The 16,538-nt window shown below is 37.7% G+C and overlaps 1 protein-coding gene across 3 annotated transcripts in view; it reads right to left on the bottom strand.

The window, feature by feature from the left end:
* Window positions 1–16,538, bottom strand: part of cntnap2a (contactin associated protein 2a) — a 381,313-nt gene that overhangs the window by 66,162 nt on the left and 298,613 nt on the right. For all 3 annotated transcript variants that reach the window (XM_088401634.1, XM_088401636.1, XM_088401635.1), the window contains 2 exons: window positions 8,181–8,337; window positions 5,718–5,845 (listed from right to left, as the gene is read on the bottom strand). In XM_088401634.1, coding sequence (XP_088257760.1) covers window positions 5,718–5,845; window positions 8,181–8,337 — 285 coding nt within the window. The remainder of the gene's footprint in view (window positions 1–5,717; window positions 5,846–8,180; window positions 8,338–16,538) is intronic.

Consider the following 16,538-nt stretch of genomic DNA (forward strand, 5'->3'; position numbering starts at 1 on the left):
TCCCTTTCAAGAAATCCCTGCCTCTCAACCTCCCTGCATTTGGGTCCTCAGCCACCACATGCAGCCTCCACATGACAGTTCTGTGATGGATCAGTTGCTATGCAGTTGCTGTGGTCTTTAGTTTGCCTTATTCTGTTGTTTAAGACTATGTTCTGAGTAGTTCAGTTCTAATAAAACATTGTAACGACGTCAACCTCCTAAGCTGTCTTCACAGATGTCTTAGAGGTCTAGTTTTCCAGATACAAGGTTCCAGGTTTTGTGTTCTACGTCTAGTATCTTAGTCAAGATTTTTAGATCGAATTTAACTTCAATTGAGTATATGAAGAGTTTTGCATCTCCACTTCCTGTCTTGTCTGCTTCTGTGTCTAACATCTGCTCCTCATGTAACACCCTTACTTAAACACACAAAGGTAATATAATAGACTACTTGCTCTGAATACTTTTTTCCCCCCTGATGTTGGTGTGTTATTTCCCTCTGGGTGCTCTGATTTCTGACCATATTCCATACACTTCAAAAAATATCTTGAATTTTCCATAGGTGTCAGTGTAAAGGCATTTAGTTTACCCCATAATTCACCCAAAGTTAACTGCAAAATATGCCAGCATGTCTGTGACCCAAATGAGAATATGTGGTATAGAAAATGGATCTGCAGTACTATATTTACAGATATATAGAACACAAACATAGCAATAACTGATTGTCCTTCATGTATTTTAACGCATCCCTTGAGTGGGAGCTTCTTTTCCATTATTGACTGTGAAAAGATTGTCAAGCATGACTGATGTGATGGGTGAGTGTTGCAATTAATCAGCAGGGCTAACACACAGCAGGTAAGAACAAAACAAAGTGCAAGCGAACTGAGGGCACAAATGGTCAATCGGGCAAGAGCTGCCAAATCAGTGGGTGTCTTCCAATTGACCAAAAGCCATACAGAGCGCATTGATTAGATGAACTCGGTGAGAGAAACAGCAAGGATGTGTTTGACAAAAAAAAAAAAAAAAGCTTAAACTACAGGGAAATACATGAAAGAAGGTAAAAGATGAACCAAGATCAGAAAGCAACGTGGATGTCTTTTTGATCTCACGTACATACATATTAATAAATCCGCTCATCTTTCGACACACCCTTCCTCCAAAGTAGACAGCACAAATGAGCTAAAATAGTTTCCTTAATAATGTGCAAGTGTAAGCACCATGATACTTGCACATTCAAATGCAACCTCTGTATTATAATGGGCCAAGCTGCTATGCATGATCAAGGTTCACTTGTTTCATCTCCTAGTATTTTAATTAACGGCTACTTCAACAAGAAACAGTAAAGTCTAAAAGAGGCTTAACACTTTCCAAAGGTTTCTAACAATGCCTCAATGGACAGTACACAGCCAAGTCATTCTAATAATGTGCTATTTCTATTACCATTAGCACAAATTGTCCTCTTCTTGTGGGTGATTACCATAATAATGGCCCAAGTACTTCTTCTATGTGCCTTTCAAACTACGCTTCATGGTCTCAAGGACTATCACACAGCACCAGTGGCAATAGGGAGCTGTTTTTGCAGCATTATAACAAAAGACACTGGATGCACAATCTGACAATTTGACAGCAACTGTAAGAGAAGATTTCGCAGTTCCTTTTACATGTACTTTTATATTGCACCCGCAAATCTCCTGCATCTATAGACCACTTGGCACTCTGCCCTGAATATAAAGGTAATTAGAGGAGCCACTTTGGTTAGCTGAGTGTAGGCTGCATTCCTTTCCACACCAGAGAACACATCAGAGGTGGTCACTTTGTCAGCAGTGACAGACTGTCCATCAATGTGCCACAAACGGATGCCCGTTTTGTTGACAGGCCGACAAATGACAGGGACTGCTAAAAAAGAAATGGTGAATTAAGGATGTTGGAAATGCAATTTTCAACTGTTATTGAAATCGTCATGATGCACATTACATCAGATATCCGTCAATCCACTGTCACTCGACCACAAACCTTTCTGCTGACTGAAATATAAGTCAACTGTCATGCATGTTTGACTGTTGTTTTGTTGTCTTTATTGTACAGTACAAACTGCATTCAACAGCAACAAGGCCTTCTCTGCTGGCCTAATATAACCTGACATTATCATAATTACAATAAACTATATTATAATAACGATAATTATAATATTATAATTACGATAATAAAGGCCAATATAATTTTTAAATGTATTTTTATAAATATATATATATATATATATATATATATATATATATATATATATATATATATATATATATATATATATATGGAGAATATGGAGCTGTGGTCAGCTCTTCCAAAACGAGGCCTTGGGACAGCCTTGTAAGTACCTTTCACGTTGCTGTAGACTTGGTCCAGGATGTAATTTTCCTTTGTCGGAAGGCTTACGTGCTAGTACTTAGGAAAAACCTGAGGTGGCAGTGGTTGAAGTCCACTGCTATGATGAATCCAGGGTCCGGCTGTTCGGTCTCATGTTTGCTGATGAGGTCATGCAGCAGGCCTAGCGTGCTAGTGGTGTTAGCCCATGGTGGTATGTAAACAGCTGCTATAAACACTGTGCTAAACTAACGAGGCAGAGGGGCCTGCATTTCATCATCAGCACTTCAATGTCCGGAGTACAGTATTTCACGACAGTTTCGCGTCCAAGCACCATTGTTTACTCACATAAAGACAGACGCCACCACCTCTGTGTTTACCGGATGCTAATGTCCGGTCTCCTTGGTAAACAGCGTGTGTTTCCAGCTCAATCGCCATGTTCAGTGTATCCTCTGTCAGCCAGGTATCAGTCAAAGAGAAAACACAACACTCTCTAATCTCACGATGAATGCTAGTTCAGGTTTTCAGCTTGTCAATCTTATTCCCGATGGAGCCGACATTAGCTAGCAGCAGGCTAGGTACCGGTGGCCTGGAAGCCCTAGCTTTCAGCCTAGAATGCAGGCCTCCCCTCTTGCCTCGTTTCCGCCTTAGCCGTTTCGTTTGTCAGCTGCTCTGTTTGCCTGAAGCTGGGGCTGCTGAGTCGTCCAGGCATAACAGAAAGCCAAAATCTGCTTGGCTAAATGAAAGCACATGCTGAACTTTACCAATGTCAAGAAGTGCCTCTCTGCTGTAGTGTATGGTTGCGCGTGAGTGACATATGTTCAATATGAACAATACGGCAAAAAATAAATAAAAAAAAGTGTCTGCAGCGGGAGAGTGAACCAGAGCAGTCTGTTGCACTGGCCGCCACCTTGACTACAGCACAACAGTAGAGTTACTGTACAAATATTGGGTTATATTTAAGCGTAAGTACAAAAATGAAAAAATAAAAAATAGTTTGAACTCAGTGTGACTTAACGACGGAAGTTGGCGACTGCGGGGTGCGGTTGACGACGGAAATTGGCGCCAACAAAAATGGTGGCCTGATAATGACGAAAGGGGGACGGCTCACTGACGAGTGTTGGAACAGCAAGAAAATATAAGTTGTGCTTTGCAGTAGTCTTGCGCTGGGCATGAAAATGGGGCACAACTTATTTGTCTTGTTGATTGTATAGTCTTGTATTGTTAATTTTATTGACATTCATAGGACAACCTTGTACAACTTTCTAAGCACTGGGTAAACATGTTTCCCAACTGTTGGTGATGTGATGATGAAACTAGGATTCTTTGAATCCTTTGGTAAAATCTACAGGTGTTACAACCCAGAGAATGATGACTTTTTACTGTGAAATTATGGGATGTGATTTTGCTCTTTCCTTTAGTGTTTTTCAAATGATAAGCTTTCCAGCAAACGAGTGGACCAGTTGTTGACAATTGTGTCTTTTGGGCTTTACTTCTGAGCCTCCATATGGAACAAAGTGTTGTCAAATAGGAATTGCTGGGTCATGGACATGGATTAAAAGCAAAGGAAATTGTAAACATGGCTGAAAAAAAATAGGCATTTCATTTTATTTCATCACCAAATTATTATGTTCCATAATGAACAGACCACAACTTGACAGCATGCTTGCAACATTAATGAGGATTAGTGATTCCAAAAAATGGATCAATGAGTGGCAAACATCTGTACTTATTTATTAATTATTGTTTTCTTTATTTGCTTGATTTGTGTTAACTTGCAGTTTTCACTATGTATGTTATTGCATGACCACATTCACCACAAGCACAGCACTTTGTATGCAGCAATAACTGTTTTAAAGTTTAAAACATTTATAAATTTGAGTTGAGCACATACATCACTGAAGTGGCGTTATGGTGAGTGATCAAGACAATGCCAAAGTGTACTTGAGCAAGACACTAAACCCCCAGTTGCTCCTGATGCCGTGTCATCAGTAGGTAAAATGACTAGTTAGAGTAAAGAGCTTTGAGTACCCAAGATAGAGAAGCGCTACATAAGTGAAAGTCCAATCATTTGCCTGTCTTAAAAAAAAAAAAAGAATGAAAGTAAAAATATATATTTGAAAATGTATCTTTGCACAGTGTGGAATGGAAAAGACTTCCTTTTATTTCATTGTATAGCTAGTATCCAACAAAACTGGGAGCATTGCTTCAATTGGTGTATTTTAAAAAACATATGCAATAAAAAAATACTGGTATTATAGAAGAAAAACCATAGTTTTACAAAGTGCAATTTTTATTTTCAGTGTGTTACTTTAGTATGTCCAATACACCTGCAATGCAAGTTTTTGGAGTGTGGGAGGAAGCCGAAGTGCCCGGAGAGAACCCACGCGAGCTTGTGGAGAACATGCAAACTTCAGACAGGAAGGCCCGAGCCAACTGGAATCGAACACCAGTCCCTTAACTGTGAGGGGGACGTGCTAACCACTGCGCCACTGAGCCACCCTCCAAATAATATGCCTTCCATTTTCAATCTTGACCATTTAAAAAATGTTTAAAGTATGTATTTTCTGAAAAAGTTGCCATTTGCAAGCCCTGACCGTTCAAAGGCTTTGCACACTGTCAACAGGAGCATTTTTAATAAGCGCGATAACAAGACTGGAGGTGTTCTTTTGATCCAACCTTTGCCAAACCCTTCACAAAAAGGTTACGCAGCCATGCCTCTGCAACCAGCTGAGAATTTTGGAAATGATAGTCTTCTCAGCAGCGTTGGTCATTAATGCACATATTTCCTCTTAATTAGGCCATTGCTGGTGCACTAATTCAGCCTCGGGCTTTAAGATATATTTCATACCTGCAGCTAATCCACTTTCTGCTCTCTGTATCGTCTTCTTGAACAAGCCTCCTGTAAAGATTGAAGTCTCTTTTTAAGATGTACTGATCGTTATAAAGCAGTGTGCTCAGACTTTGAGCCTCAGCGCCGACCTTTTAACATGCTTTCAAAGAACTTCGGCACTCACCATGCAGCAGACTTCTTTTTCCTGTAAGTTCCATATATATATATATATATATATATATATATATATTCACTTGACATTTTATTTTGATTTCAGGGTGTGCTTTCATTTTGATTTTCTGCGATACCTTCCACATCGTACAATTCTTGTGACGTGAAGTCACGATGAATATAGTTACATTCTTTCTTGATTAGTTTATAGGCTTACACTAAAACTAGAATCCATGTCCATACCTGGTGGAAAAGTAAGCCAACAGATCCAGACGGTTGAGTCGTAAAAAAAGCTTTGTCTTTGTCAACTTTAACAACATTAATGCACATTATTATTACCTACCTACGGTACGCTATATCTAAAAGTGAAAACACTCACCATCTCCCTGGCAGCGCAAGGGTCCAACAGTCAACTTGGCCTCCGAGCCAGCTCGGTTGGTGTCACCCACTGCAACCTGACTGATTGGCAAGTGTTCCTTATATGTCAGGAGACCAGAATCTTCTCTCCTGGAGGGCAGTCGAATACAAATGAGCTTAATAAAACTCCAAATTCTGAACTTGATGAAGTGTGGTTCAGAAGGTGAAATGAACAAAAATGAATGAATTCATCATGATAATAACACCTTAATAAGAAAATCAATTATAGTGGGAAAATGAATACATCTATTACTTGCATCATTACATTTATCACATTACCTTTCCAACTGACATTATAAAATAAGATTGAATATTTAATTTAGCTATAACTGGTATGAAATGGAGAAAAGGAATAATAAAATTGTGAGCAGGCCAAAATATTGGTGCAATCTGAAAATAGAATCGTGGGGAAATACTATACTATGAAAGGCAAATGATAAAAACACAAGGATATTAATAAGATTTGTTTTGGAGCCTTGTCAGTGGTAAAGATGAATAGATAGACAAAGAAAGGAAATGAAATCTCTCACCCTCACTATAATTCAACTATAATTGGTACGAACTCCAGAAAAAAGAGTACTGAAATAGAATTGTGGGCAGGCCAAAATATACTCTAGGTGCAATATGAAAATACAATTGTGGGAAATACAATAAAAAGCAAATACTGTGTACAAATCTTGTTTCTAAATTGTCCATATAATCCTTCACAGCTGCTAAGGTTGAGATGGTGTAGGACGGGTTGTCCCCTGAACTTTGGACCTCGAGATTTGATCCTTGCTGTCAAGTGTCCTTGAGTGAGACGATTCAACAACCGTGCTCCCTTTGGGAAGGCTCGCGCCTCAATGTGTGAATGGCAGTGGACAACTTTGAAAAGCACACTGAGCATTGCAGGGACTCAACTACGAAAAGTGGCACATGTGGTCATATACATGTTAATCTTAATGGGGAGCCAGCAATTACGAGATCAAGAGTGAAACCTCGATTTCTATTTTTTTTTTTACTCAGGTTAGGCTTTCTGGAACATGCGAACATGTAATTTGGTACAGTACAGAGTTGATTTTTTTTCTATAAAGCCCTACGTTAAGTCCTATGTTAACAGAGAGAATGAATCCTTCCCACGAGCACCAAAAAGGTACTAAATAAACTTTCAAACTTTTCAAGCAATTTAAATCTTTATATCATTTTCAAATCCATTTTTAATTAAGTTGGGACATTTTGTAGAACATGAGTAAACTTGTAAACCACCTATATGTGTGTGTATATGTGTGTGTATATGTGTATATGTGTGTATATATATATATATATATATATATATATATACACACACACATAAGGTTCATCTAGTCCCCTATGTTTACAATACAATAAAATATGTCAAATAATCAATACATACAGTATAAACGTACCTTTTGTACATTTAATTGTCATAACATATAGTGCCCCCAAAAATGGAGCACTTTTAAATTGGTCCCATTTAAACAGGTGTTAAAACACTAAAGAACAATACTATTTATAGCCATGGTAAATAGTTTTATTTTCATCAGTCATCTGAGCTTTAATGAGTTTTTATTTATCTCCTGCAATGTGCTCTCATACTGCTCGTATATAAACAGTGTATTGGAGGACCAAATGCACATTAGTGGCCCCACTGCATTGAAAATGTTCACATAAAAGGAAACCCTTTTCTTATTCTAATGTCTCATTTGAAAATTATGAACCAGAATTGGCCTGTTATACCAGGTACTGCTTGTTGCAGAGAATTCTTGCTACGGTACAATATTGCTACAATATTTTGCATGGTGACTGTCAAGCTTTGTTGTATGAAATTAAAGTATCAGAGGAAACACTGATATGGAATTCTTTCCCGTTTTTGCTTTTTGCATGATGTCAGCTTCAACAGTCTGGGTTCTCCGTAGTCATATTTAACATTTCATAATGCGCTACACATTTCCAATTGGAGGCAGGCCTGGACTACAGGCAGGCCAATTAAAAAAAAAAAAAAAAAAGGTTCTGATCCTCATTGGCCCGGAAGATACAATGTCCACAATGTTTAAAAAAATATTTGAAAATGTGGACTCGTCAGACCACAAAACACTTTTCCACTTTGCATCAGTTCATCTTAGATAAACTTGCACCCTGGGAAGCCAGCAGCGTTTCTTGGTGTTGTTGATAAATTACTTTTTCTTTGCTTTTTGTTTTAAGTTATTACATTTACGAATGTAGCGCAGAACTGTATTCACTGACAGTGCTTTTCTGAAGTGTTCCTGAGAAAACGTGTGGAATATTTGCACATTTTTCAAGTAACTGTAATTGGTCTCATTTAAAATATTAATACAACAGTAAAGAATTTCCACAACCCTGAGACAACTCTGTGTGTACATTCTGTGTTAATCACAGTTATATGTGACACTAGAGTACAGCTTACCATTGTGATTGATCGGCATCACAGTTGCAGTCGTACTTAAGGTCAGTGCAGTTCCGGTCGATGCCGCAGGCACATTTCTGGATACCAGGACCTGAGCCCCCCCAGTAGAAATGCTTCTCACTGCCTCTGCCCACCCACCAAGTGTAGGGAGTGCCATCTGGGAAAGGAAAAACATGAAGTCATCACAGATGGTGTATAGCAGGATTGTATAGTCACTGAATCCTAAAACTGGAGATAAGTAAATAAACAGAACACAAATGTTAACATGAGCTAAGTTGCAGAAATGCTGAAAGTCAATCTTATTACAGAATGATATAACTGTTGAATAACTAAAGCTTTGCGATATTAATTGTTGAATCTGTGAATTTTTGCAATACCTTCGTTCATTTTATTCATTTGCATAATAGCATGGTGACTGTATTGCACAATATAAGTATAATGCATTTTACACAGCTGGATGCCTTACTAAGTCATCGATCATTTCTGTAATTTTATATTTCAGTTACTCTACAGAGCTTTGGCTTTAAGCTTTAAAATAGTTGCACTAATAAACATGATCAATGAAAAGCTAGAATGCGCTGCAAAGCTTGAAACACACATCTATAAATCAAATAATGAACAATGGCCACAGAAAATGACAATTTCAATGATGATCAGGAATTGATTATGTTGCAGATGCTCAGTGGACTAATGGATTAAAATGCATTGTTGGATACAAATACAAGTATTGATACATTTGCCTCAGCAATCTAACACTTGTAGAAGAGGAAAAGTGTCTTGTCTATATGTCTTCCAATTTACACCAATAAAAGAAGAAATTGAACGTGATTACATTCTCCTTCACACTTCAGCAAAAACAAACTGCCTCGTCAATACCACTTTGGATTTCATTACAGAAATTATATTTTCAAAATCCTATTTTTAAAGCAAATGGAACTGTACTTGTTGGCTTAGTAACTCGGCTCAGATCAGGAAAAAAAAAAAAACAACCACAGATGATTGTGACAGTGTCGTATATACCCTACATAAAAATGGAACATTAAATGTAACACATGATTAAATAAAAAAAAAACAACATATACCAATAAATAAAATGTTCTTCCTTCATAAAAGTCAACCAAACCTAAATGTCATCCACCAACTTCCTTAGCCATCCAATGTACAGACAGAATCAAAAATCAGACACAATTATAGTTTCAGTCAAATTAAACAATACAGTAGTAATTCGGCTTCCACTATGAAATTAATTCGTTGTGGAATTAATTTTGTAACATGAATCTTTCATAAATAGAGCTGCTTGCATGCGGATAGCTTAACTCTTTCAGTGCCAAGCGTTATTGGAAAAGGAAACATCTAGAGGGCCAGTATTTTCAGCATTTTCACTCACCTTTCAAGGCCAACAGAATATTTTATGCTATGTAAATGCGGGTGCGATCATATGAATGATTGTTTTCCATTCCTTACTTTGAATAGCATGTAAATAATAGCGATGTTTTATGTGTGGAAACACTGCCATCCAGTGGTCACAGTTATCACTACAGTGCTCAACTGGCTTATATTAGGTAAGCATTAGTCAAGGGCGTCAACATCCCTCCATAAAAAAAAACGTATTTGACGAGTAGGATTTTATTTATTATTGTTATTACCATTTCAAAAGATGGGACTTCTCGTCTATGACACTGAATGAGCTAATCTGTTCCTAGCCAGCAAAAATGCTAGTAAAATTTAAATTATTAAATTATAAAAATGCATCAAAAACTGGAACAAATACATTTTAGAATTACGGTAGTGCATAATAATCAAAATACATCCAGACAAAAAATAATTTAAAAAATAGTTTCGAAACCTTTTTCAGTGAATCATATTAATTCTAGCAATTGACGACATGAATGCAGTTCACTTGTGTGACTTGAGATGGTGCTGGTGTGTTGATGATGAGTGCAGAAAGAGACACCTTTTTAGCATGTTTAAGTTGAATGTTTTTATTTTACATTTCCAGTGCTCCCAGAATCCTTTTTGAGTCAACAGGAGCAATAATATTTATTGTTTGGGTTATTTTGAAAATGTTGAGCATTTTAAGTTTACTTAAATTTTGTTTGGGGTCATGTAAAGTGCTTCATGTGTGATGTCATTGCTAAAGTGCTAACAACGTGCTAACAATGCGAACGTCAGATGCGACAGCCCAAATTGGTATGTTACATACGTGTTTTTATGTGAATATGCACAATATTAGTTGTATCTAATGTTAATTTTATGTTTGTTAGTTCTACGGTGTAAATTGTTGGTGGGCAGTGTGGATGAAATGAGGAAAGATGAAAAGTGATTACATGCCAACAATGTTCCCTTTCTTCTCTTTAATTTTCTTGTAAGCTGAATTTTTCAAAACAAGAAGGGGTCGTAAGTAGAGGTACCATTCGACCATTTTATGAATTCCATTACAGACAATGAAAGTAGAAGTTGGATTGGTGGCTTTACAGGGTCACAATGGGTGACAGCTGCCACCACCACCAAAAAAAGCTTGCCAACTCAGTTGCCACCCCTACTGCTGGCAATTGATCTATCAATGCGAAATATCAACTATTATGTTATGACCCGTGGGTCATATGTAGTTTTTATGTATTTATGTATGTGTTCTGCTGTGTTCTCCTTTGTTTGTGTGAGTGCGTGTGCGTGAGTGCCTTTTGGTTGGAGTGTGTCAATTGAGTGCAGGTGGTGTCATCCCATTGGCTGGCTCTCCTGATTTGCTGCCCTATTTAAACAGCCCACGGACCAAACTCTGTCTCTCTCCGGTCATCCCACCGCCAGAAAATGCCACCTCAGGAATTGTAAGAGATAGTGTGCATCTGTGTTGTTCGCTGTGTTTGTTAGGTGTGCTTGTTAGCTGTGTTTGTAAGAATCTGTAGATCGAGCAGTAGTAGGAGGGAGATGCCGTTTTTGTTTAACCCTTTTTCTCCAGTTTTTGCGTTAGGTAGATAGTGAGCCAATTGTCATTCGTTTCCTTTTTGTTTGTCTAGTTAGGGATTCAGAAGATCTTTTGTTTATTATTTTGTTTGCTCTCCCTCTGAAGACAATAAAAGCTGCTGTTTTTTGTTTAACACGTTTAGTTTCACGGGCCTTTTCTGATGGTGAGGGTACGGACGGGGGAGCACACACATGTTACACCCAGCCTAGGGGAACTGGGATATAACATATATTCTAAAAGTTCCTGATTATAGTCGCCATAGTTTGTATAAGCATTTATAATCATTAGTTTCATTAGTTTGGAAATCACTCCTGCTTCAACACCCTCCACTTTCATGAAAAATAAGGGTGCATCCTACCACATCACCAATTAAGAGGGAAAATAAGTCAAAAGTGCATTTTACCTTGCCCATTCCAGGCTGACCACAGACACATGGGTGAGCTATAATTTATTTCGGGTTGCTCTATGTTTAATATGCTCAAATGGGACTGTCAAGCGTGCCAACTTATGTGAAATGTAGTTAGCAATACTTTTATCTATTTGGTGCTTAATGAGACGCGCAGGCAGGGGAAACATCTAGCTTTCATTGCTGCCCTCTAGTACAGTGCCATGCTCCTGGTTTGAGTTAGTTTGGGTTTTGTGTACATTTTAGGAATCATTTGTTTTCTTGTCCTGGTTTGAGTTAGTTTGGGTTTTGAGTATGTTTTTAGGAATCATTTGTTTTCTTGTCCTTCTTGTCAGTGTCTTGTTAGTTTACCTACTGTTGTGAAGAAAAAAAAAAAAAAATATATATATATATATATATATATATATATATACCAGTATTTTTGTATTTATTTATTTATTCCAGTGGTGGACCGTCAGGGCCAAGCAAGGCCTTCTCTGGTGAACTAAAATAACCTACTAGTAAAAGTCAATTTCATTTTACATTTATTATTTTACTAAATATCTATTAATTCTCCATATTCGGTTATTTTCATATTATATCAATTTGGTTAAGCACCTTGCAGTGTTGTAGTTTTATATTAGAATTTTTAGCCAATTAGAATTCAGCTGACTTGCGTCGCCAGGCTGTAAGATCTGCCTTTGTCAGAAGCCAGGTCATTCGCATCAACACAGTGCGGGAGTCCATGTCAGTACAAAAGGATTTATGAAACGTAGAAACTCTACAAGCAAGTCATTGGAAGTTTTTCTGAGGTAAGAAAGAATGGATTTTGTGTTGAAATAAGTGCTGGACAACTTGAGTCAAGCATTTGATTTATCTATTTTTTCATTTATAACATGTTTTCGTCATTTTACTTCATATTCAATTAGTGGTAAATAAATAAAATGATATTCTCATATTAAAGTGTGATTTGTAATTTAGCGTACAATCTTTTTAAAGCTTGTCTGCTTTTGGTGTCTGGGTTTTTCTGTCTGGGTTTTTCCTATTGTGGCTTTATTTTGTGGAGTTTGACTTATTTTGCTTTTGGGTTCATGTTGTTTTTCCCTGGCGTCTGTCATTAGTGTCACCTGTCATGAGCTTTTTCCAGCTCGAGTGACTCCTCCACGCCGCCTCTCCTTCCATCCAGCTGTTAAGTGGTTAAGTAATTTTTGTTTCTTTAAAGTGCCGATTTAGTTGTTTGCTCGTCTAAAATGTTTTTGCCGACCACAGCACTAGTGCCACTTTGGTTTTTATTTCTGTTGTTACTTTTGATCCAGCGTTTTTTTTCATGTTTGGCCCAGCTTCTTCGAGTAAAATATTTTTGTTGAGCTCATCTCATATCCTGCCTCTCTGCATTTTGGATCCAGCCTCCCACACCTGTTACCAGCATGCCACGCCGATATGACACTTGGTGGGCTTCATGAAACTTTGTGGACGAATAATTTAAAATCTATGTTAATTATTTTAAGTTTTGGCAGTGTCGTGTGTGTGTGTGTGTGTGTGTGTGTGTGTGTGTGTATATATAATATATATATATATATATATATATATATATATATATATATATATATATATATATATAATATAATTTCCGCACCGGATTATAAGGCACCCTCAATGACATATTTTACAACCTTTTCCATATATAAGGCGCACCAGATTATAAGGCACACTCTCAATTAATGACATATTTTGAAACTTTTTCAATCACAATATAGTAATTCTCAAAATAACAACTCAATAACTCTAAACTCTCAGTAGCATAATAACTCAATGTCAATATGACCAACCTTGTTCAACTGTAAAAACACAAAAGAAACAGTTAAAGCTTACTTAATCAGTTCATTCCCCATCTACGAATCCCAATCTCAATATTGATCCATATATAAGGCGCACCGGATTATAATGCGCACTGTCGGCTTTTTTTTTTTTAAAAAGACTTTTAGGTGCGCCTTAGTGCAGAAAATACGGTATATATTTAGATATGTTAGTTTATGTACTCATGGCCACACTTGTGCTACCAGAATCACAACAGGTTGCAATAGTAGAATATAGTACTTTATATTTTTTTGGGGAGATTGTAGCTTCTTCCAAGGATCATAAGAGACGTTAATCTCTTACGTTAATCTCTTGTATCACCTCTACCCTCGTAACTGTACCGTGAAACCTTTTCCACTCCAGGTAAAGTTGACTCTAAGGCCACAACTGCACAGCTGTAAAGCAATTGTCAATAATGTGTAAATTTTGTCAACATTCATTGTAACATATTTGTCAATTTTGGGAAAGTAGGAAGAAGCAGATGCATACAGTAGGTTCATAAAGAGTAGACGGAAAAAAATTCAATGTGGTCAGTTCTGGCTCAAATAATACTTTAAAATTCTGAAACATGCCTACAATTTTACTTTTGTAGTGTTGAACATGGCGTAAAGCATAGGTGTCGAACTGCAATCATGGAGCGCTGGCATCCTACATGTTGTCTGATTTTCTTTCCCAACACACCTGATTCAAATGATTAACTTATTAGCAAGCTCTACAGGAACTTGAAAATGACTCTTGTCATTTAATCATTTGAATCCGGTGGGTTTGAGAGAGAAGATTCAAAAACATGCAGGATACCGGCCCTTGAGGACTGGAGTTCAACACCTGTGGCGTAAAACATTATTCTTTCATGCCTGTTACCATGTCGCTGATGAGTTTGCTCCACTCTGGGAAACTTTGTCTTGTCTTCCATTTTGTAATTCATTTCCAAGTGAGTACTTTGTGTTTTAAATATTTTGTACCTGTTTTACCTGTTAATTTGAACTTGTGTTTGACTATTGCTTTTTGATTGTACATCGTATTCCCGTCTGATATTCCTCATGCCTTGTCATGCTCTTTTTGTTCTTAAATTATATTATTGTTCACGTCTGTGCTTTTCAGTCTGTTTTGATAGTCACCTTGATTTGACACATGAACCATTCAGAGTGGACAATTTTTTCCAGCAATTAGTTGCAACAGAAAGAATATAAAGCATGTTAAAGTTGGAAATACTTTGTTTTTCAATTGAGATGCCACATACTTATGACAGAACAAGAGTAATGCAGGTGAGGTGAGAGAAGAGACAAGTGTAGGCGTATGTGCATGGCACAATGAGAATCATGTAGTATGCCAGTTCCAAGTCTCATGTGAGCCAGCGTTTAAGCTCTGCCAAAACAAACTGACTAAAGGGAGGAGATGGTGGGGAAGAGGGGTGCGTAGGGGGTGAAGATGACAGCATGGATGGAAAGAGATGTGCAGGAGGAGGACAGAGGTGGAATTGTACTGACAGAGGACTCAAACGGAGAGGCATGAAGAGAAGGGTCACAGCGTTACTCAACTGAGAAGCTTAGCACAGTGTGTGTGTGTGTGTGTGTGTGCGTGCGTGTGTGTGTGTGTGTGTGTGTGTGTGTGTGTGTATGTGTTTGGTAGTGGAGAAGAGAGAAATTGCATATTTGGGTTTGTAAAAAACAATCCAGGTATTATAAGTATTTAGCTCATTTTTTCCAGTGGGTAGATTTTTCCGTTCTCGCGTTTGTTAAATGATGCAACAAGCTCTTTGAAAGAAGATGGAAATACTTGAAAAGTGTTTTTGAATTTTTAATATATATACTAACATTGCATTTGAACAAGTTGTTCTTGCGTATAAGTTGCCCGCCCACCCCCCGTTTTTTTTTTTTTTTTTAAGTTCATTTTGGGTGAATTTTACAGAAACACTAAGTCGCTAAGTCGACCCCTCCCTGACTTTAGTCATTACACATATCATGGCTGTCCAATTAAAACGAATGGTGTGTGTTATTAAAATGACAAAAATTACAGTGCTTTTAGACTCATTTCTTCATTATATGTCAAATGACAAACTGTTGCGGTTATGTGTGTGTGTGTGTGTGTGGGGGGGGGGGGGGGGGGGGGATCAGACAAGTGCGAGGCACTGTCAATGTGCGTGCACGTTTTCACAAATGGTGGAACTAATGTTGCAACAATAAAACGATTTGAAGTGACAATGCTTTAATTTTTCCACACAGCTGAATATTAATTTGTCAAAATGCCCTGAAAGTAATCATCACTATCTGACAAGCTAAATAGCTCCTCTCATTTGAATCCCGGACATCTTTCATGCTCGTCATTTGCGCACATCCTCGTCGCTTTTCCAGTCAACTTCAAACCCATCCAATTTGTTTGAAATAGAGGTCTGTGGAGTGATTTGCTGATCAGCTTACTTAGGACGTTCTTGTCCCAAGTGACGACTTTTGTAAGATCAAAGCGTGGAAGGTTGCCCTTCGCGTTTTATCCCTTTACCTGCTGACATCCATGCCGGCTTGTTAAAGTGTACGTCCAAAGGCTGAAGGAGACAAGTCAAATCGTCTTTTCCTTTTCATAATGGGTCAAAGTCTGCCAGAAAAATTATCCATGCTGCCTTGTTGTTGACATCAAAGGGGCAATAAGGGGGCGCTTGACAAAAGTGCACTCGAAAGCATAAACAACAATATGGATGCATACTTAACGAATTAGAGGTAGATATAATCATTTTAAGCCTAGTAAATGACACAATATTGCTTATTTTATATTCAAATTAATGTTATTCAAACACAGATAAGTGGAAAATTAGTCTGGTTTTGAGTTATGCGGGTATAAGTCGACACCCTCAATATGTGGGTTGAAAATTAGGAAAAAAACACTCAACCTGTACACAGAGAAACATGCTAAGTTGAGGAAACACAAACATTTATCCAAAGGAATACAGTTGTAAAAAAAGCTCCTGGAAACCAGACATTGCATGGTGTTATGTGCAAAATTGATTCTCGTTTTTAATCCTTATCCTTTTTTACGTGCCCTAATGACCAGTCAAGCGTGTACAGGTATGGAGAGTGCCTTTCACCAGATGACAGCTTGGATGGGCTCTAACTCATCCAAAACCCTGAGCAGGATAAGCAGCATGGAACATGGATAAAAATGA

The sequence above is a fragment of the Hippichthys cyanospilos genome, chromosome 19 (genome assembly GCF_059441005.1).
Source record: "Hippichthys cyanospilos isolate Australia breed blue-spotted pipefish chromosome 19, RoL_Hcya_1.0, whole genome shotgun sequence".
Taxonomy (NCBI): Eukaryota; Metazoa; Chordata; class Actinopteri; order Syngnathiformes; family Syngnathidae; genus Hippichthys; species Hippichthys cyanospilos.